This window comes from Colletes latitarsis, chromosome 2, assembly GCF_051014445.1.
Source record: "Colletes latitarsis isolate SP2378_abdomen chromosome 2, iyColLati1, whole genome shotgun sequence".
NCBI classification, from domain to species: domain Eukaryota; kingdom Metazoa; phylum Arthropoda; class Insecta; order Hymenoptera; family Colletidae; genus Colletes; species Colletes latitarsis.
In genome coordinates, this window is record NC_135135.1 from 24,248,149 (window position 1) to 24,270,372 (window position 22,224).

General features: G+C 45.1%; 1 protein-coding gene across 1 annotated transcript in view; it reads left to right on the forward strand.

The window, feature by feature from the left end:
• The window catches only part of LOC143351630 (uncharacterized), a 146,520-nt gene extending 125,398 nt beyond the window's left edge, over positions 1-21,122 (forward strand). Inside the window, exons 3-4 of the mRNA XM_076783406.1 lie at positions 8,434-8,745; positions 13,295-21,122. Of these exons, the coding sequence (XP_076639521.1) occupies positions 8,434-8,745; positions 13,295-13,651 (669 nt within the window). The 3' untranslated portion in view covers positions 13,652-21,122. The remainder of the gene's footprint in view (positions 1-8,433; positions 8,746-13,294) is intronic.
• The last annotated feature ends 1,102 nt before the right edge of the window (positions 21,123-22,224 follow it).

Consider the following 22,224-nt stretch of genomic DNA (forward strand, 5'->3'; position numbering starts at 1 on the left):
AATTTCCCCCCATCCATGCCGGTAAGTGATTTTAAAAGGTTAACATCCGTGGATCGATCCATCTCCCTCGACGATAAGTAATCTCGCGGCACAGTCGTCGTACCGTCGAAGTATATAACGGGGCACTTTAAAACTCCTATAATCCACCACGCACGTGCACCTCGAATCACCGTCATCGTACGCTCTCCCAGAAACTTTCAAGACACCCGATACTTTTCGCAAAACTCTAACGCCTCGTTTGCACTCTCAAATTAATTCCTTGTTTTTTTTTTCTAACTTCACACAACGTAAGTATGTACTGAAACGGGCACACCGTGAATATTAAATAAATAAATATTATTTTAAAGATGAAACGTAGACACGTGAGCGAGTGTAACGCGGGGTTAGAGTGGATTAAGCGTCAGCGCGAAACGTCTAGCGTTTCACTTCGAACCGATACGCGGCAATCTGCAATCTTCCCGCCAGCCGTAAAAAAAGCCACCCCCGATTGCGAGAAGTCATCGCGAGGATGGCTTGCAACGTTCCTAATCTCGCGTCGGGACGTCATCGTTCCGTTAATAGAACAGACATCGTAGCAGCCGGTTCGATCACGCGACGTCGAGGTCGCCAGAGTGCTTCGCGGCGATTAAACGATCGACGAGACTCACCGAGAACAAATTGACAATATTTTAATCGAATAACCCGACGATCAACGAAACTTGAACGCTGCAGCGATTCGTTCGGGGACGTTTCTTCGATTTAAAACGTCCACCGCCGCGTATGGGCACACCAAACCCCTCGAATTGTCCACGAAAACGAAACTCTGATTTATTAATATTTATTGAGATATTGCAACGCAGAGTTAAAATCGATACGTACGTATCAGAAATAAAGATTTAAAGCGTCCACGTTCTTCCTCGTTAAAAATCTTCTTTGGCACCCTCCTTGAAGCGCAAGACATTCCACCTGGGGGTCGCGACCCCAATTTGTGCGCAGCACTACAATGGAGGGTTAAAGTAGATACTTAAATTGGCGAAATTTTTCGACGGAGAAAAATGTGCACAATGTCTCGGAATAAATATTTGAATCGTCCACGTTTGCTGTACATTGAAAATTCTTGACGCCCCCAAGGGTTGGAATAGTCTCCATATATAAAATACTGCAATATTTCATTAGGATTGATCGAGAGTAATACTTGAATAAACAATCATCGTCACAGTCGTTCCACGGTACATTTATCTATTCGGAGAAATCGCTTAAATAAAATAATTTTATACGATTAAAATTGATACTGTTAATGTTAGAACCAGACATCGGATTTGCCCCGATTTCTCTGGATTGAAAATTCTTTTGGGGCTCGTTTAGGGTTTAGGAACTTCAGAGGGTTGAAAATAAAAATTTGCCGAGTCCCGGATGGTTATTTTTCGCAGTGTAGAAGTGAAATTTCCAGGCAACCCCCTGGTTATCGAGCCGAGTCCCTGCTCCCGGTGCTCGATCTCGCTCGCGACCTATCCCGTGGACATTGTGCGCGTCTTTGTTACGCGGGGACCATTGTGTGCGATCAATACGAGAGTGCGAGCACACCGAGCCACGAGCCCACCATCCCCTGGTGCTCGTTACTGCTCCTTACGGCCGCCAGCTTTCCCTTTCGACGGCCTCCGTGGAAATGGAGAACCCCTTTAAAGCTTTAACGCGACCAGCCGCCAATCGGCGCCGCCTTTCCTCCAAGAAACATTTTATTCGCTTCCTAGAAACGGATCTCGACCGACTTCATCCCTCGATCCTCTTGTAAATTAATATCTTCTCGCGTCAATATTTGGATTTATTTATTAGACGGTTACGCTCCCCCATTAATTTACAAAAGAAAATATACTTCTACATAGAACAAAATAGAATCGATATCGAGACTCCTTAACCAGTTATCTTTTTACTGACTGACGAGTATACTCGTCATGCGTAACAAACAGTGACCATTGGCTATTTAAATTGTGATCACCAGGCGCTGAGTTTTTCGTTTAACAAGTAAATATAAACCCATCCTTTTGATCCAATATTTTAACAGCAACACTTACTCTGTGATCGACGAGTATACTCGTCATCACTCGATTTTCGCGACAGCTAACTGGTTAATTTAATTATAAATTGTTAAGCCGATGTTTGAACGAGGAAGTTTCAATTTTGGACGTTCGAATTTCGAAAGGTGTACGAGTTTTTGGAAATTTTTCTGCCCGACGATCAAAAGCGAGAACGCGTTGTGAACTAATGGCGCAAAAGTCGCGCGACGACGTTGCCAAGGCGATTCTTTCTCTGTTTTTCCCTCTACCGCGTCGCGTTATCGCCGTTTTATCGGAACCGCGATTAATTCCGTCGAGTCAGGGAACAATTTCAACGGCGATACGGCGTGCAGTTTGATACGTCGTGCAATCGAAACGTTGCAGCGTGTGTTCGCTGATAATGACGCGGTTATCGCGACGACAATCGTCGAGAGCACGGACGCGGAGGAAATGTTTTCGAGGCGATCGTCTTCGATGCACCGAACGACGCGCGATCGACGCCCCGGATCGATACCTCCTCAGAATCGGGGATTCTTTCTGTCTAAAAAATAACAAATCGTGGAATAGAAATTCAAGTTTCAAATAGACGCGTATTATCAATCGAATAAAATATCGAATCTGGATTTTAAATTACTATTCGTTTCCAACAACCTTGTTGAGAGGAAAAATTTGTTGTATCATGAAACAACAGGAAGCTTCGATAATCTTGATACACTAATCATTAAGAATCTCGATGATTTCACGCTCGTAGATAACGAGGCTGATAAAAAAAAAATTGTTTGGAGCTATTTCATCGATCGAACGGTAGGATTTAAGCGACGTGCAGAAGGTTTTTCGTTTTTTATTCCTCGCGTAAAGTCTAAAAACGATCGAGTGACCGATCCCCGATGGCGGACGCGAACGAAAAGGAAAACGTCCGGTTCGTCGGTAGTCGGCGCTCGTACCACTTTCCCTGTTTACTCGAGGATGCGTTGAAACGCAACACTGGCTATTGCAGCGGTTTTACTTGCGGTCGCACGTCTGATCTACGAGGACTGCGTACCGTGGCACGTTTCTCGGGTCCCCCGTCTAATGGAAATTCGATGGAAGTCGTCCGTGGAAATCGGCCAATTAACCGCGCCTGTCGCTGCACGACTGTTTAAAGGGCATGGGACGAAACAGGACCGCGTCTGCTCGGTTGCGTTTGCAATTAGGTCGGTAATCAACGCTCGCGAGAACGCGTTAGGCTGCTCTCACGGTGCAAGAGTTACCAGAGTCGAGCAAACAGTGACCCTAAAAACAACACGAACGCTTTTCTTCGCAGATGAGCATGTAAAAATACATGCAAATATATCTTATAAAATTTACTCCTTAATTATTGTATTATAATCGTTCAAATAACCAAGCTCGAAGGTTAAATATATTTCTTTAAGACTACCAGAAAATCCTGCACAGTCTTATTATTAGTAATGTAAATTTAAAGCCCATGAAATTTATAGTGTTATAAAGAATATTCTTCCTCTGTCACGGCGCTTCTCCTCGATATACTTCGAAAACAGGAAGCTGTAAACTAATTTTCGAGTTTAACAGCTGGTTAAGACCGTGTTGAAATCGCTAAGTTCTGTTTGCTTGTTGCAGACGCAATCAATATAGAAACCTTATCGCGCGCATTGTTGTATTCGCGGTATGCGAGTTGTGTCGCTAAAATAGCATCGCGCGCCTTTGATGCTACTGCAAATACCGAAAATCCCGCCGGGGGATTCAATTTTCGCGAAGACAAACATGACTTTTGCAGGGATTATTCTCTCTTTTTTTTTTCATGGTCATCGTGTTTTTCTTTCGCGAATCGCGAAGCTCGAAGTAATTGAATTTCTCGTCGAGCATCTGTATTTTTAATACGACGATATTCCCCATATCGTGGCGTACTTTGATAACCTATGACAATCGTTCATCGTTCGAACGATAAAAATTAACCGAGAATTGAATTAGTAACCAATAACTACTTGCATCAAATTGTTATCGAACTTACGACGATAACATTCCTTAAATATCCCAAGGATAATGGTCGTATTAAGCAATCGAAAGAATATATATTTATTAATAGGTCTTTATCGCCGAATGAATATTAAGTGTAAAGGGCAAAATCTAAACGATACATTTCAATTTGAGTAAAATAAACTTTACAAGGATAATGAAGAAACCTAGAAACTGCATTTTTTCCCTCGATGTCGCATAAATATTTTTATTCCTCTCTATGGGGGACTGTGTACGCGACTCGAAACGTTCGCAGATCGTACAATGGTGGCGATTTCTATATAAATTACTCGCCAGGAATCCATCGTGCTGGTCGAGGAACGGTGCCACGTAATCTCGTTCCGTCTTCCAGTTTATCGTGGTGCATTGGTAGCGTTACCAACCGCGATCATTTTGCTTACGGTCCCACGTTTCACCTACGACCGTATTGCACACGTATCCTCGTATTTCCGTGCGCACAAAACGTGCCGCGTCGATTTGTCCCCAGTAGTCTTCGGTCAAACGTTCAATAAGAACGACTATCGTCGCCAGTGTCCTTAGACTTCCTATCTGCTTCGACGATTGCCAGAGAATTTATCGAGCCCATTCACAAAATGATAAAGTGGTAAACGTTTATCGTACAATTAACCCAGATATTACCGTAAATCAAACCTACTACTACTAACTTCCTAACACTCTCTTCCTTCGACTGTTAAACATTAAATTCATTATAGTGAAACGAATTAATTTAATTTCAATTCCTTTATATTTCTGTATACTGGAGAATGTTGTAGATAAATCAACGAACGAAGATATAGCAAAGCCCGTTAAATAAAGTAACGTGGCGACACTTTGAGCGCTCGACGCCAGAGGGCCACGCTCTTAACTCTCTCGCAAGCACTCGACCTTCCACCTATTAATACGTATACTTCTCGACGGACTAAGGCAGGGTCTGCTAGCATTGTCAGGACATATAAAAACAGATGACCAATCGAGTAAACCTAACCCCAAGTCTCTAGAGTAAAAAAACGAAATCAACACTCTTTTCGGTAGACTCGATCGTTTAGCAGTCGGTCTGAAACCACTTTGTAATTCATATAGTAAAAATTCTCGCGTAAATTTAAATATAGAAGACTCCCCGGGAACTCTGGGTACAATTTGACGTTACTGGTGAATCCAACTACACTTTGTACAAGGGGTTACGCGAACCCCCGTTTCCGGGGGAAAGACAGAGACACGCCCCGAGCGTAACCCCCCGAAAATGCGTCGGTCGTCTAGGAGTCGAGAGGGCAGGTCGTCCAGGGCGCGATATTCGGGGTCTCCTCGAATGTTTCCTGTCATTTAGCGGCAAATGGATCACGTAAGTACCAGGCGCGCGGAGACGCGAGAGAGAAACGGAGCGAGAGGGGGCACACGAAATGACGGACACGGGGAATTTATACGACGGGGCCTGGTCACGGGCAATTGCCCTGCTCGTCACGGACCAGAATAATGTCGTGATACGTGCACGCCGAAACGTCCGAGAGGAAACAACGCGGATGATGACGACGGTCCCGTGGTCTGCGGCTCGAGACGGATCGGCGACGGCCGTTGTTGTCCGCGTCTGGCCTTGCGCGTTATTATCGTATAGATTCCTCTAGTCAGCAGTCTACAATGTCGTTGAATTGGCAATGAGACGCGGACGGCGAACGACGCCCGCGGAGGAGCGTGTGTTTAACCTTGCCGCGGACGCGAACGGAGGAATCGTTGGCCATCGACGACCAACAGGATGAACGATTCCGGGGATCGAAGGAACTCGAACTCGGGGGGAGCGTCCATTTCTGTCGATCCGGAGGATTTATGGCCCTCCCGGAGAGTGCCGGGAGTTTGGTGAACGGAGTTGGCAAAGGAACGAGACGTACCCTGGTTTCGGGGATATTGAGCGTTTGCCAAGGATGGTCGAGAAGTTTTGAGAATCAGGTGTTCGGTTGGGAACAGGTGTCTCGTGGTCAGAGCTGAGGAATTCTTTGGAAAAATTGGAAAGAGTGTTGTGGTTTGTCGATGGTCGAGTCTAGGTGTGCCTTTAGGATGACCAAGTCCAACTTCTGAGGAACAGGAATCTGATTAATGTGCATGGTGCTTGGAAGGATTTGTTTAAAGAATTTGAACGATATTAAATTGATATTTGAGACTTATAAAGTGAAATAAATGTAGTGCACAGGATGATCGAGTTTAACTTTTGACAAAGTATCCAGCGTGGATAAAAATTAAAAACTATGCAACAGTTTGGGTAACCAAGTGTAGGTGCGTTAGGTGTGGCTGATACCGGATAATCCTATGGCGAAATTGGAGGAAAATTCCTACACAAAGTGAATGGAATATGGCGTATAATGGTTTGGGAATTGCGTCTCTGCCCTCGCGTTGATCGAGGCGAAATTTTGGAGAACCAGGTGTCTATTTGATGTGGGTGCCGCTGGAGGATTCGTTAACGGAGCTAGACGAACTTTGGTGTTCAAAGTGAATCGAAGATTACGTATAATGGTTTGGGAATCGAGTCTCCGCTTGTGTGTCGATCAAAGCCGGATATTAGGGGAGAATTTTCCAGTTCGATGATAATAGAGTCTCTATTCTTGAAGTTTTGAAAAACAGGTGTCATTTCATGTCATGTTAGATACATTTTGGCGAATATAGGTTCCCTTGGTTGGTTATTCTCGTGTTTCGACTCCCTAAAAAACATTCCCAGCCCGTAAACAAAGGAATAAACGTCTCCTCATCGACACCGAGCCCCGTGAATCCTCGTGGAGGATTTTATGCCCCGAATTCGAAGTCGCGGGAGACGATCTGATAAGAAAGCCACCGGTTTTCAATCGGCGTAGAGCACTTTCGTTAAATTGTGCGCAGGTTTTACGATCGAGACATGAAATTTTCCGTCCACGCGATAAATCCGATCGACGCTGCCCGGTTCCCTAAAAATTTTATGCCCGACAAATGTCTCGAGATCCCAGATTGCGTTTGTATCGTTTCTTATTTCCATGGTCACGGTTCTCGCCCACGATCGTAAACCAAAAGCCAGTTTCAGGGGTATTCACAAGCGTACCGGGATCGAAAATTATTTCATTTACAAATTATCACAGTTTGTCTTTTCAAAACGTTAATCCATATAGATAGAGTTATTTAATAAAATAAAGTTTCGACTGGTTGATTTTAATTCTATTAACTTGTTTTTTTCATTAGTAGAAACGAGAAACGAGTTTAAATGAATTTAAACTACTAACTAATAATCGTCTGTGTGTCAATTTAATAGTTTTATTCTCCGATATACAAGACAAATGAACGATGGAAATTAAAAAGAATAATTCTAATTACTATCAGAGACTTTCTCCCGTTGGTTTTAATTCAATGTTATCAGTGGTACGCGCGAGTACGAGTACTTCTGACACGAAAATTGAATCCTCGACTACAAGCGTAAAACATGCATCGCAAATAAGTTTTTACGACGACATAAGAATTTTACGGTAACATAAAATCTTACGCTACGCGACGTATCCACGAATAAAATGATAAAGAATTTCGAGCAAAAGGGTGAAATATGAAATATCTCTCGTAAAGCATCGATTTCTATGGTTAATTTTTCGCGACCCCGGGACCAAGGAGATGGCTCCAACTTGTCCCCAAGTACATCGGGTAAGTTTCGCGACGACGAAACTCGCAGCTATGATATTTAGTAGCCGTCGAAACGGTCCACTTGCCTGCTCGGAACAGCGTCGTTACCGTTAAGTGGTCGTTTCTGTTACGCGATGCGTTGAACGACGCTAACTGCAGGTGGTTGATAAATTATTAATTGGCCCGGTAATCGAATTTGCTTGACCCAGACGCACGCCTCGTCTCACAATTTAGGATTGTTCCTAGAATGAACGTTCGAGTTGTCACCTCCCGTACTCGCCGCCAGAGGGACCGCTCTCTCGCAAGCACTCGACCCACTCCCAATATTCCGGCGTCTAAAGCAGTCTGCTAGGATGCCTTACCAACGAGTTCACTAGCAGACCCGGGACGAAACGCTTCCCTAATCTTTTACCATATAATCCACAGGGGACTCCCAAAATATAATAAGTAAAAATGGAAATGGGACTATGTAATCAATGTAAGAAAGGGAAAATACGGTGTCAAAGGGCTGAATATAGAGTACGTACGTACCTAAATAAAGAAAAACTGAAACTGACACTGAAGTCTACTAGAGCAGGCCCAGGATGAAACGTCCTTTCCTTTTCTACCTTCCTACGATCTTCCTCACTTCCTCTACAGAGTACTTCGACACGCCATGTTGAATGCCAAGACATTGGTACGAAATATTTAAAAGAGAACGTTTGTGGGAGAATCTGTCGGCTCGTTGGGGGTGGAATTTAACAGGGTTCCTCTGGTTGTTTCGCAGATGCTGTCGGTGAGCCCAGGAATGGAGGTAGGCAGCGGCGGTCACGGCGGCCTCGGAGGTGGACTGGAGGGTGATCCGAGCGGTGGTGGCGCCGGCGTGGGCGGCGGCGTCGGAGGGGGCGGGGGTGTCGGCGAAGGAGCCACCGAGGGGATGCAGGAAGCGATGGTCGCCGCCGCCAGGGACCGGGCGATCCGCGCCGGAAGTGTCCGGCAGGACCTCGCCCTCGACCTGCCCCCGCGGCTCCAGCTTCCTGACGGCGAGGAACGTCCTTACGGGGCGCACACCGCCCTTCATCTGCGCGACCCTGAGCAGGTGAGCTCGACCCTTCGATTCTTCGGGGACTCCTCGTCGCGTTCCACGGCTCGGAAGAGCCTCGTTTCCCGCAAACTTTTGGATTTTTTACCGGGCCCCAGGGGTCGAATTCTGAATTCCTCGTCTCCGTAATTTAAAATTAAATTTGGCGGGCATGCATCGAAGAACAGTCCTTTTTCAAAACACTCTAGAGACTTTTTTCGCGATTCGTTTCCATGCGATACTTATTTTCGTGTTATCAACGCATGTCGCGGGGCACGAGATCGCACACGCTTGCTTTGTGTGTGTTATGACTAATAATACGTCAACAACAATATTATCTTGCGTGACAGATTTACGCCCACTAACGAAACGATCGATGTCTCGGGTATCCTAAAAGCACGAGACAAGTAAGAAAGAGAGTGCTCGTCGGATAATTTTTAGAAAATGGAAATCTTGTATCGAATTCTTTTTTTTATACCGTTCATTGTCGTATTTACGTTTATAGTTCCTCATAATCATTCCTATAGCATTCGAGTGTAATTCACTTTCGTCTATAAACGTCAGTCAGTGCAGAGACCTGACTCGAGTCTGATCATAAGTAACTTGTCATAAAATTCGTTTCCGAGAATAATTCCACCGTGCTAAGAATACATAAGTTTTTCAAATACGATAACCCGCTGGGAATAATCTTTCGAATGCAAAGTGATTTAACCCTCGAAAGACAATAAATCCAGACTCTGTCTGTAGGAAAAATCTACGTGCAATGCTTCGAATTTTTACAGTAGACAAATTTTTCGCCAAAAAAAAAATTTCAAATCGTTCTGAAAAAATTATTTTCAATCGCAGGGGTCAATTGCAAACATTTTTTGTGAATAGACATACCTCCGAATTCTTACGCACTTTCGAGAAAAAAATTCGAGCAGGAAAAATTTTTCCGCGAAATTAAAAAATTTCAAATCGTTCTGAAAAAATTATATTTGGTTGCTGGGATCAATTACAATCATTTTTTGTGAATAGACATACCTCCGAAATCCTATCCACTTTCGAGAAAAAAATTCGAGCAGGAGAAATTTTTCGGCGAAATTAAAAAATTTCAAATCGTTCTGAAAAAATTATTTTCAATCGCAGGGGTCAATTACAATCATTTTTTGTGAATAGACGTACCCCCGAAATCCTACGCACTTTCGAGAAAAAAATTCGAGTAGGTGAAGAAATTTTTCAGCGAAATTAAAAAATTTCAAGTCGTTCTAAAAAAATTATATTTGGTTGCTGGGATCAATTACAAACATTTTTGGTGAATAGACGTACCCCAGAAATCCTACGCACTATCGAGAAAAAAATTCGAGTAGGTGGAGAAATTTTTCGGCGAAATTAAAAAATTTCAAATTGTTCTGAAAAAATTATTTTCAGTCGCAGGGGTCAATTACAATTATTTTTTGTGAATAGACATACCTCCGAAATCCTATTCACTTTCGAGAAAAAAATTCGAGTAGGTGGAGAAATTTTTCGGCGAAATTAAAAAATTTCAAGTCATTCTAAAAAAATTATATTTGGTTGCTGGGATCAATTACAAACATTTTTGGTGAATAGACATACCCCAGAAATCCTACGCACTATCGAGAAAAAAATTCTTTACTGAAACTATGTCTGACCAGAACACTTATTCTACTTATTCTACTGAAATTTCAATCGTATCTTTAAAACATCGTAACTGCTGAACGGATTGAAGGATTTTAATGTTTCAAAATTCAAACAAGGCATATTTTGGTGAAGAATATTTAGAAATTCTTGGATGTAAGGTCTACTCGTATACCTCGTCTGTGATTATGTCAACCGAGGATTAATAGCGTCGCGGTGAAATGCCATTAAGCGCCACCGCGGTGGCGCAAATTTTCTACCGATCGAATGGCTGGATTTTCCCCAATCTCATTTTCATTTATTATACGGTAGCTTATTAGTCGATAATAACCGCGCGTTTTCGAACGGCTGATTAATAACACACGCGAAAAGGGATGAATTCCCGCGCTCCCGGGATATAATTAAATCGATTTTATTTTCCAAAAAAAAAAAAAAACAACCACACGCAAACGCTCCTTTTAATATCGTAGTGCGTTCATTAATCGCTCGCTTGGTAATTAGCTGCGTTGATCGTTGATGCTTAGAAATTATTTACGAGCGCTCTCGGATGCCGGCGTCAAAAGGCACAAAGTTGCTCGTTAACCAACCGTGGCGCTTGTTTCCTCGAAGTTTTTCGGGATTCCCGGTGCCGCGCGGCGAAGCTCGATTTTCCTACGGATCGTCCCGTAATTAATGTCGACCCGAACCGTGTGCTAATTGGCTCGGAATATTCCGAGATGCAATTAGCGCGCCGCCGCCGCGCGCGTTACACGCTCTCAAAATATTCCCGATGGAGGAGCTTTTTTCGAGGCCGTTAATCGCGTTTACTTCGACGGGAAGTTGATTTCCCCGCGGAATAATCCGCGGATAATACTTGTTCGACATCTCGAAACGTCACGGGGACGTAATGCACTATTCAAACGCTTGCCCTGGTACTTTTTACTCGACGGGAGGCTTGCGCAAGCATCCTCGATAAGCGTCGCTCGAGCTTCTCGAGAACGCTGGAGACCGCCATTTTCAATTTTTTTTTCGCCTTTGTGCGTTTCCCTTGTATTGCCCGCAATTCCACCCAGAAATCCCCTCCGCAACTTCCACTTAACCCTCTCAGTTCGAAAGTATTGAAAAATTGGATTTTCATCGAGCATAATTCTGTGTACATTTGGTTTCTTTTTAAATAACTCCAGCAAATTCTGCTTTGGACACTAGAACATTGAATGGTCGGTCGAGCACTTGCGAGAGAGTCGAGAGCCGCAGCCCTCTGCTGGCGAGTACGGGAAACTTTGAAAACTCCTGGGGCTTCTTTACGATCATTTTTACTTATTCAGTCGAACGTTTATTATTACAAATTGTTCTCTAGAAGTTCTCTGCGTTTGAAAAATAGCTTGGACCCAGCGATAAGTAAATTTAAAATACTCCTGGACTGTTAAGGGCCAAATTTGTAAATTGTTACGGGGATAAGAATTTATTCCGGTGTTTGGTGGTATTATTCGATGGAAGACGATGGAGACGCCGCGTGCTCGCGTCTGGAGACAGCCAACCAAAGGAGGATCGGGTTCTACCCTCTTGAGGCTTCTGGATGCCGGGATCGAGCTAAAACACGCGCGCCCTCGGGACCGTTCGAGGGTCACGGGTTAGAATTTCAGTAATTCTACGCCCCTGCGCGTGTATACCCGCGAATGGCACGTCGGACTCTCGACCTGCTGGCGTCGAACGAGCCTCGCTTCCGCCCATCCGACCACGGATAAAACGCAACATTTATAATGAAATAATTAAACGTCCATTCATCGTTTTCTGCCGGTCAAAACCAGTTTTAAAAATTTAAGGGGCAATTATCGTGGAAACGGTTTAACAATTATAGGAGTAAAATCATCCGACGTATTAATTATCAAAATAAAGTAACGAACCCCGGTGGTATTTCATAATTATTTTTTCTAGCGTGGTATGGGTGCTTTCATTGTTTTCGTGTCCCTCGATTCACCACCCAAGTGGGTTCCAGCAGAGTTGTTGCGCAACAAGTACCATCGAGTCTGCAAAATTGTTCACGTTCGAACCTTGCGCCTCTCGAACGTCGGAGGCTTAGGTTTGACCTACTATTTGCCCATAAAGCTATAAACAGTATGGTCAAGAGCCCAGAAATATTAAAATGCTCCAACATCTGGTTGTCGGCCATTGGCCACCGACATTTTCTTAGCGCATAAACATCGTGCATGTGTCATGGTTTCAACCGTGTCGATCGTACTATCATCAACGTAAATTTCCGTATATTAATTTGTAGTTGGGTTCATGGTATTGAAAACATTGTAAATAAATTAAATTAAAAACACAAATATTCGGCAAATTCCAATAAATTTCCAATCATCATTTTCCACAATAGATTCTCAAATTCGGTAAAAATGATCAGTAGTATTCTGGCGACTCTTTGTACTCACCGCTAGAGGGCTACGCTCTTAACTCTCTCGCAAACGATCGAGTGACAATTCGTATATACAGGGTACTCGACCACCGCTGGGGAAAATTTTAATGGGAGATTTTAGAGGGTAAAATAAGACGAAAATCAAGAATAGCAATTTGTTGATCGAGGCTTCGTTAAAAAGTTAACGCTTAAAGTTACGCCTGTAGAACGGCAATCTGCCAACAGCTGCGTGCACGCTATCGCACGCTCACAGCTGTTGGCAGATTGCCGTTCTACAGACGTAACTTTAAGCGTTAACTTTTTAACGAAGCCTCGATCAACAAATTGCTATTCTTGATTTTCGTCTTATTTTGCCCTCCAACATCTCGCAGTTTACCCTGAGATGGCCGAACACCTCGTATAGACTGCTCAACCGGCCACGGAAAGTCCCCAGCGTCCGAGGCAAAGCGAGATCAACTCCCACGCGAGCAAGCGGCTATTGTATTAAAAGTTAACGTTTCTTTAGCGGAGGACTAAAGCGTTTGGTGTGTATTGCAGGAGAGCGAGATCTACCAGAAGTGCGTGCGACCGCCGCCGAATCGGACGGTGTTCGACAGCGAGAGCCCGCCGCCTTACAGGAGCCAGTCGGCGCTGTTGGACGCGCCCGAGCGGATAGTCCGTTGCCACAGCGCGGGCAGCTCGTTACTGAGGGTGTTCCGGAAGTTCCCGAGTCCGAGCAGCTCGACGCCCGCGGTGGTGGTGCCGCCGAGAAGGCCGACCCTGTCCAGTTATTCCGAGTCCAGTAGCAACCTGAGCAACCTGTCCAGCCTTACGGTGGTGCCCTGCGAGGCGGACGAGAGCCAGCAGCAGCAGCACCATCACCATCAGCAACAGCATCATCAGCAGCACGTCTGATCCGCGGCGCGGCCGAGAAGGAGAAGAGCACTCGAGGCCGCGACGCCCCCGGGGAGAGCGTTCCTCGAGGTCGACGGACGACGAAGGATCACGCGGAAGCGTCGACGAGACCAACCGAGCGAACAAGACGTGGCGAGGAAGGACGCTGGCGCCGAAATCGTCGTCGTCGTTCTGCCCTCGAGAATCCTCGAGGCGTCGAGGATCCCTCAAGACTGACTCCGCAGGAGAAACTTCGGTACGGGTTCTCGGCCAGCCGACGCACACGGCGTCGCCAGTCGTCGGTGGAGTCGACGGCGGGAGGAGAAGAAAAGAAGACTCCGTGGATGGTCCTCCACAGTATTTCGGGAAGAGGCAGGAGAGCGTCCTCGGCAGACTCGACGAGAGGCTTTCGTGCTCCTCGATCCGATCCGTGTTCCCCGGAACACTCGACGCTCGTCGTCCAACAGCAATCCTAAACAGGGCCAGTCTCTAGCCTAGATCTCAGACGATTCCAAAGCACCCAAGACGAGACGCGGAGGCTCGTTACGCGGAGAAGGGGGTTACCGAGCGAAGAACCACTATGGCGGGCGAGGGAAGAGACAGCCGACGAGCGTCGCGACGGAATACCCCCGCGGCGGAGAGGCCCCAGCGAACACGAATGCCAACCATCCTTTCGCCTAGTGTCCCTGGAGAACGTCCCGGTGTTCGCCAGACGCGGTTTTTATCCTACGAGAGGTCTTCCGAGGGCCTCGAACGGACCATGGATGGTTGACGGTCAAGGGTCCCGCCGTTCGCAGAACAAGAATACACATCGTGACTTGCACGGAGAGAAGAGCATTTGGTGGACACCGGAAACGACGGGGGACCAGCGACGGAGCCAACGCCGCGTCCGGCAACCCGGACGGGTCGATCATCGAGTATCGTGGAAGTTTGTTCTCTGCGAAAAAGACTTAGTAAATTATTTATTGGCGGTTGGATCGCGAGTCTGCGCTCGCGGTTAGACCGCGAGACAAACGGGAGAGAGAGGGAGAGCCTGGATGGATCAGGCGCGACGACGCGCCGCCAGACCCTGGAATAAATGGACGAATAATTGTGTCTATTTGTGTGTGAGTGTCTCCGTGTGAATGAGAGAGAAGAGACCCCGGAACAACTCGGATCCCGGGGGAAACGATGGGACGAGGACGCGATCGGGTAGCAGGAGTTAGGCGACTTGGGGACGAGGATCGTCGCCCGAATGATGAGAGCAAGAGAGAGAGAGAGAGAGAGAGAGAGAGAGAGAGAATCACCGAGGAAAAGTAGTGCCAAGAGCGTAACAAAAAGAAAACTCTGTAAATATTAGGTTAGGTAGTTCAATATCAATATAATTATTACGACTAAAAATGATATGCTATATACTGATTAAAAAGTAATACCTTACACCACGCATAAACACGAGTTTACGGGCGGTGCGAAATCGCTGCTGGGACGCGCCACGGGGTCCACGAGAACTGTATTTTCATTTTCTTTTTTTTTTTTTTTTTTTATCGAGAAACGTCGACGCGTCGATCTCTCCCCGGACGAACCGAGAGCCCCGGTGTTTCCATCGATCCGCCATTTTTTCCCAGAAAATTCGACTCGGGGCGTCTCGGTGACCGGTTTCTTTTGGAGCACTAGTGACGATTTGTTGGCGACGATTGGCATTCACGTTTTAGTGATTGGTTGTGTAACGAACAGCCTCGAGAAGGGACGGGCAACGCTCCGTTCGCATCGAACGGCGATAATTAAATGTAATTCCGTTTTATATTATTGAAGTTGATAGTTTTATTCGACCCGGGGCGACGACGAAAAAATTTATTGTCTTATTGTTCGTTGCCCGTGGACACGCTCGTCCGGTCGTGGAACTTTGCCCGTCTCTCTGGATCTCGGGGAGAGGACGAACGACAGCGGGGAAATATCGATTCGTCGATGCTTCGATCGATGGTCGACGCAACGCGTCCCGCCGTGTTTCGCGCGGCTCGAACGATGTCTGATATAAACGCTACTTTATTATTATTCAGATAGATAAGGCTTCAGTTTTTGACGAAATAGGACGAGATCTGCCTTGACGACGAACCGAAAGTCGACGGCCGGCTCTTGTCGCCGTTCGTGATCTTTCCTCTGCGGTTCGACGGGAACGTTCTAGATTAAAATTGGCCCCCGTCCGGTTGCTGACCGAGATTCACTCGAGGATCTCTTGCGAAACGACGATCGATACAAACGCGTCGCGAAATAATTTCCAATCCTTCACCCTTCGATTTTGAGCTAAAAATTGATTGGCGATCAAGTTCCTCGAATTTAGACTTTTAGAGACGCGAGTTCGAGTATATCTTATTCGTTTTTGGTTAGGGGAAGTTTTGACACGTGTTGAGTGACCAGTCAACACAAACAATTACATTTAGGCGAAACTCTGATATACTCTATTATTTATTTATTTCGGTAACTAAGTTTAACCCAGCAGTATAATTAAATTGACACGTTTGAAATAGGAGATTTCAATTGCACTCTTGTAAATTTCGATGAAAATAAATTACAAAAGTGTCCTCTTAAGACGTTCGCTAGCACGCTTCGCACACGCGTGACGTTCTGCTGCTAGGCCAACGTCACGTATGAATCAGAATATTTAGTTACGAGACGTATTATTTGTACATAGATAAAGACGACTATAAGTACAGTCACTATGGTGGACGCGTTTCCAATTGGACTTTGATAGCGAACGTGTCAGGACGCGAAGGTTCAGTGAAATTTATACGCAATTAATTGCAATTAATTTTATCCACTGTAACTCGCTAAATATTTCGTTAATATAGATTCCGAAAGAATTCTTTTAATTAAAATATACTAAAATAAAGTTTGATTGCATAGAGGTCTACGGATACTCTCGTCAGCAACTCGACAGAACATGTTTCGTTTACGTTTGTAAGTTACAAGTATCGCACTCCGTGAAAAGAGTCTTTCATTTTATCCGATTCGCATCGATCGATCTATCGGTGCACGTCTCGCGAACGAGCGCGATCCTCGAGCGTGGACGAGCAAAATGGCGGCGTCGACTTCGGTTCTCGACCTCGGGACAGAACGAAACTACTGAAGTATCTCATGAGAAGTCACCAATTATTGTAATCCTTAAAACTGTAAGACGAAGGGGTAAAATTGCAAAGAAATTACCGTCAGGTCTCGCATCCGGGTCGCGGTACGAGCGTGTTAAACACACCGCGAACGCGAAAATTCGAACATTGTCCAGCGCCATCTGAACGTTTTCGAAGGGAGAAGCGATCGTACGCGACCCGGAGGCGCCCGCCGTCGTAAAACCCACGATTTGGCGTCGAATAATGCGCAAAACGAACAAATGCCGATGAAAAATCGTACAGGATATATATATACATATACACATATACACACGCGTACATATATATGTATATATATCGGTGAAACGAAATCGCGAATTTGTCATTTCGATAAATGTCCGGGCAGTTCTACACACGACACTCGACCGTCTCTCTATGCGCCGCGGCGCTGAGCGCAGCGACGGGGAAGTCTATCAGTTCTCCATCTTCGATAATGAAAGGGAATAAAAAAAGGAAAAAAAAAAACAATAACGAAGGAAAAATGTGTTCACGCGCATGCAATATTAGGCGATGAAGGATTATAAATCGTATACTCTGCGCGAAGATATGAGAAAACTATGTGGGGGAGGGGGAGGGGGGGGGGGAAGAGTGACGAAACGAGTAGTATGAAAACGAAATGAGACGAGAGGAACGAACAATAGCGGACTAACGAGATATATGTGTGCGTACCTCGCGATTGAACGCGACCAATCGACGAGAAAATGTGACGAAAAGAGTGGAAGAGAGAGAGATCGAGAGACTGCGCGTGATTGATAGCGAGAAAGAGAGAGAGAGAGTGTGTGTGAGAGCGAACGAGAACGAGAACGAGAAAGGAAAAGAAAACGAATAAGATTACGGGAAAGGTGCGGCTAAATCCAATGGGTCTTGTGCAAGCCTCGGTTAAATTAAAGCTGTTATCGACTTAGATTAAATTTTAAAACGCCAAAACGGAGCTCCGGAAACCGCGCGCGAAATTTTTCCTAACGGGGTTGGAGATGCGAAAAATTTTCCAGCGAGCTCGATATTATATAAATATATAAATATATATATATTATAAATATTATCATTGGAGTATCGTGATATTCAACGGTTCGTTGACTCTCGAGCTTTTCGACGATCCCGATACGAGCGAGGAGGATTCGATCGTTACGTGTGGCCTTTCGATGAAAATCACGAGCAAATCGGGCTCCGGTGCCGATCAAATTTTTGTCCGGTCTCGAGACGCGGTCTCGACTCGAACGAACGGATCGATACTCGAAACGCTGACGCTCGGAGCGGTGTACTCTTTTTTCGGATCGAGTTGCCGCGCGATTAGTCTCGATACCGCATTCGGTGTAGATAGACCGTAGCCATTTTGGAATATTGCACGTTAACACGTTCCACGGCCTAATTCGTGCCACGTTTCCAACGATCTTCTAAAGCCAAAGGAGACAGTTGCGTTGCAAGGACGTTACAATCTTGCCGTTAGAAAATAAGAAAATTATGCTTAAGGTTCCCAAGTGTTAAACTGTGTCTTGGGTGTCCCTGATGAACACGTTATGGTTGTCTGTTACTTAAGGGCGTGTTTACTGGTCGTAGGTGGTACGCGTTCGAAATTTCAGATCGTAATAGGAGAATTGTACATAGAACGTGGATACTGATTGTGGTACGATTAAACACGGTCGCGATGTCGTGTAACGAATGTGGATGACGACGTGCGGAAGATTCGTAGACAGATATCGTTGCTCACCGACTATTTTTTGACTTCGATTGTTCCTGACTTGGGTTCCTAAATGTAGGCCCCCCAACTTGAATTGTTCAAAAGAATGATATTTAAGGTGTAGCTTGCGTCCTTATTGTCGTTAGGATGATCACCGGATGGATGACTATCTAAGAACTTCCTAGCCGGTGGTCGAGAGCCTATTTAAACATTCTCAAGGTTTCCCTGTGCTTTCTTATGTAATTGAAAACTGTTAATGGCGATTGCTGACCAGTTCTGTACATAACAGAGGACAATCTCAAAATCCACACCAATTATCTAAACCTAGAGAGGCCTCGAATTGTTTGGTAGAGCATTATCGAACCATGACATAACCATGGGCAGCCTTAAGCAATAGTAGGCCTGCAAGACAGGAGGGCATTGTTCTAAAGATACACGAGTTAATAATGTAAAGGCCTTAGATATATTGAAAAAGCAGACTGTGTGTTGCTGTGCATAGACTGAGAACGTGTAGATGGCCTGGAGGATAGTTCAATCCCTAGAGCATCGTTGAACAGTGACGTAAACACGGATCTTTAATAGTCGAGACCTCCAAGATGCAGATCATTGTCTGCTAGAGTCACATACGAAAATCCAAACAGTATCCACTGGAACGAACCCAGACTGTAAGACCGCGCGAGACCAGTGTTTTGGAGATTAGGTCACTTAGTAGACCGCAAACGTGGACACCCTTAAGTAATAGTTAAGTCAGTGGATCCTCAGATATTGGGGCACTGTTCTAAAGGAATTAAGCTTCGGAATCTCAAGCAGTAGCAATCTAAAGAATTCGGAACACGATGGCCCCGGGCACCTTAAAAAGGTTGGACGATGCTAGAGTTGTCCTTCAGCACCTTCCGAACGTGTTAACGATCTGGGGGATAGTTCAATTGGTAGATCAAAGCCCGGAATACGGCAGATCCTCCTAGGAGAATTTTGAAAAGCTTCTTCGAGCGTCAGGAGCGAACGAAAGCCCGTTTGTCTTTATTCTCACCGTTCGTATGTCTTCGCGGAAGCGTTGTGTTCAGGTTGATCGACCGGACGTCCACGATCCCGTCGATCAGACTGGCCGCTTCCGGTTCGTCTAGTCATGCTGAGCCGTGCGTACCATCGGAAGATGAAATCAATCGGTCGTTTTCATTAATCGTTGGATCCCGAATAATTGGATCCCGCGCAAGTATGATTGTGATTACACGAGGTGTTCCAAAATTGCGTATTGGCCGCTCAAAGCCAACTAACGAGAATTCGACTCTGCTTCAGAGCTTCCAGCGAAGCTGCAATTATTATCATCGTAAACGTCGATAAGATTGGTGTGTCTAGTCCACCACGACTAGGGGATCCGACCGTCCCGGGTTCGCGTTGCTCTCATTTCACCGACGCGAAACGATCGAGAATATTTCGTCGTTCCCTTTAGCCAATCACCGTAGCAACGCGATGGGGATCCCCGTACGTCTTGGGATGTAAATTACGTTTCTTTGTTTTTTTAAATTTACGTTGTTAGGTAACCGAAAATGTGTAGGTCGAGGTGGAAGTTGAAAACGAATCAATGCACAGACCCGCAGACTGATATGGATGCAAATCTGAGAATCAAAATTTTAGACCGTCTCGTGGTTACTCGAGGACGCAGTGTCTTATGAACGTCTTTTGGTACGTTTCGACGGAAGCGAGACTATTACCAAGTGTATCGAGAGAACGAGAGAGAGAGAGAGAGAGAGAGAGAGACAGACAAGCGTGCGTGTGAGAGAGTGTTGGGTACCAAAAGAACGAGGAGGATGCGTGCGCGTGTGCGTGGGAGGGGGAGAGAATGTATGGAAGATTGAAAGGAAAAAAAAGACGATTAAAGGGAAGAAGAATCACTAGCCAACGTGTGTCATTCGAGTCGAATAATCATCGTTTCGTTATCGTGATGTACGAGCAGGAGAACGAAGGGATATAAGAGAAAAAAAAATAATAATAATACGGGAGAAATTGGAGAAACTTTTTTCAAGGTAATCGATCGATGTTGTAGGAACAGTGTCATTTAAAGTAGTAGGTTGCTTCTACCAAAAGAAAAGTCACATCTCGGGACGAGTAAAAAATGGTTTCACGTAATTCGAAAGTCGCGCCAACCGCGTGGCGGCGCTCGAAGCGGCGCGAGATTCGAAAAACGCGCGGGAAGGAAGACCGTTTCGTACTTCTGTCCGCTCCTCCTCGATCTCTCTTTGTCTTCTTCTTTTTCTTCGATCTTTTTTTCTTTGCGCGTCGAAACCGCGCGAAAGGTCTCGAGCTCTTCGAGCGTGCCACGAACGCGCGGGAAAGTAAACGATTTTTTATACAGTAGAATTGTACCAATTGTACCACATAGGAAATGAAAAAAAAAAAAAAAACATAATGATGTTCGTTGTTCACTGCTCTGGCTTGCTAGGAAACAGCAAAACAATAACTAGGGCCTCTCGGAGGCTGTTCGGACCAGGAGAGGCGCGATAAACAAAAAGACTGTTGACCAATAAACGAGCGTAATTCATTCGAGAGAACTTGCTCCGGACAGTCCCCTTCGTGCCCCCGGTATGAATCGGCAACATTTCGACATTGCAAGATTATTGGTGTACTTATCACGCAGTTTTCTACAAAATAAAGAAAACGATTTTGAAAAAAAAAAGACGAGAATTGTTTCACGCTACCGTTCTTCCACCATTCTCCACGCTTCCTGAAACGTTATTGATCCCGATTACACTTTTGAACGTTAAAAAATAGCTATACCCGACGTTATCGAATATTTTGAACGGTAATACGTTGCACGCGTTGCTTGTGAGATGGCGCTGAACGTGCATGCAACTCCAATGGTATACTTTGGGTCGATTCTAGGTTCTGCTGGAGAACGTGAAATCACAGACGAGGTATACGAGTGGACCTTTCAGCCAATGTCTTTTCGGCCCATTTTTCTGGGGCACTAGAGCCCCATTACCATTTCCGTGTCATTCGCAACGTTGTTTAGAAATGAAGGCAAGAGAAAGTGAGACAGAGAATGAAATTACAGAAATTTTATTATTTTTTAACGGAATGAAAGCTGTACGGTCCATCATTAATTTCATTGGAGTAATCAATCGATTAAGATTATTTAAAGATTTCAAAATTATTAAAATATCTAAGGATGTATCTCACTGATACGTACCGCAAATCTTCCATTTTTATTTTACATTGTAATACATCATTTATTTAAAAAATATCTCCGCAAAAACGTATTTGCCTCTATTGACCTCTGCTTGTCTCTGCTAGCCTCCACTGGCATCTGTTAACCGCTACTGACCACTGCAGATAATTCTGACAACATATAACGATAACGATTGGATACTGCCAGGCTCTCCCTGCCTCTGCTGACCACTGCTTATATTTCTGACAACGCATAACGATGATTACTGACTTCTGTCAGCCTCCGCTGGCCTCTGCTGACCGCTGCTGGTTTCTACATGCCTCTACTGGTGGCTAACTTGAATTAGCAGGTAATGTCATAAAACTGTTTTACACAGTTATGCCCCTTTTTACCTGATGTATATGATTAAAAAGTACGAGGTACAAGATACGGCTACATGTACTTTTGAATTTTCCTACAGACCTCCGCTGGCCTCCACTGACCGCTACTGGCCACTCCCGTTACTTCTGACAACGTATAATGATTACGAGTGGCTACTGTCAACCTCTCCCAGCCTTTGCTGACCTCTGCTGACCACCGCTTATATTTCTGACAACCAACAACGATTACT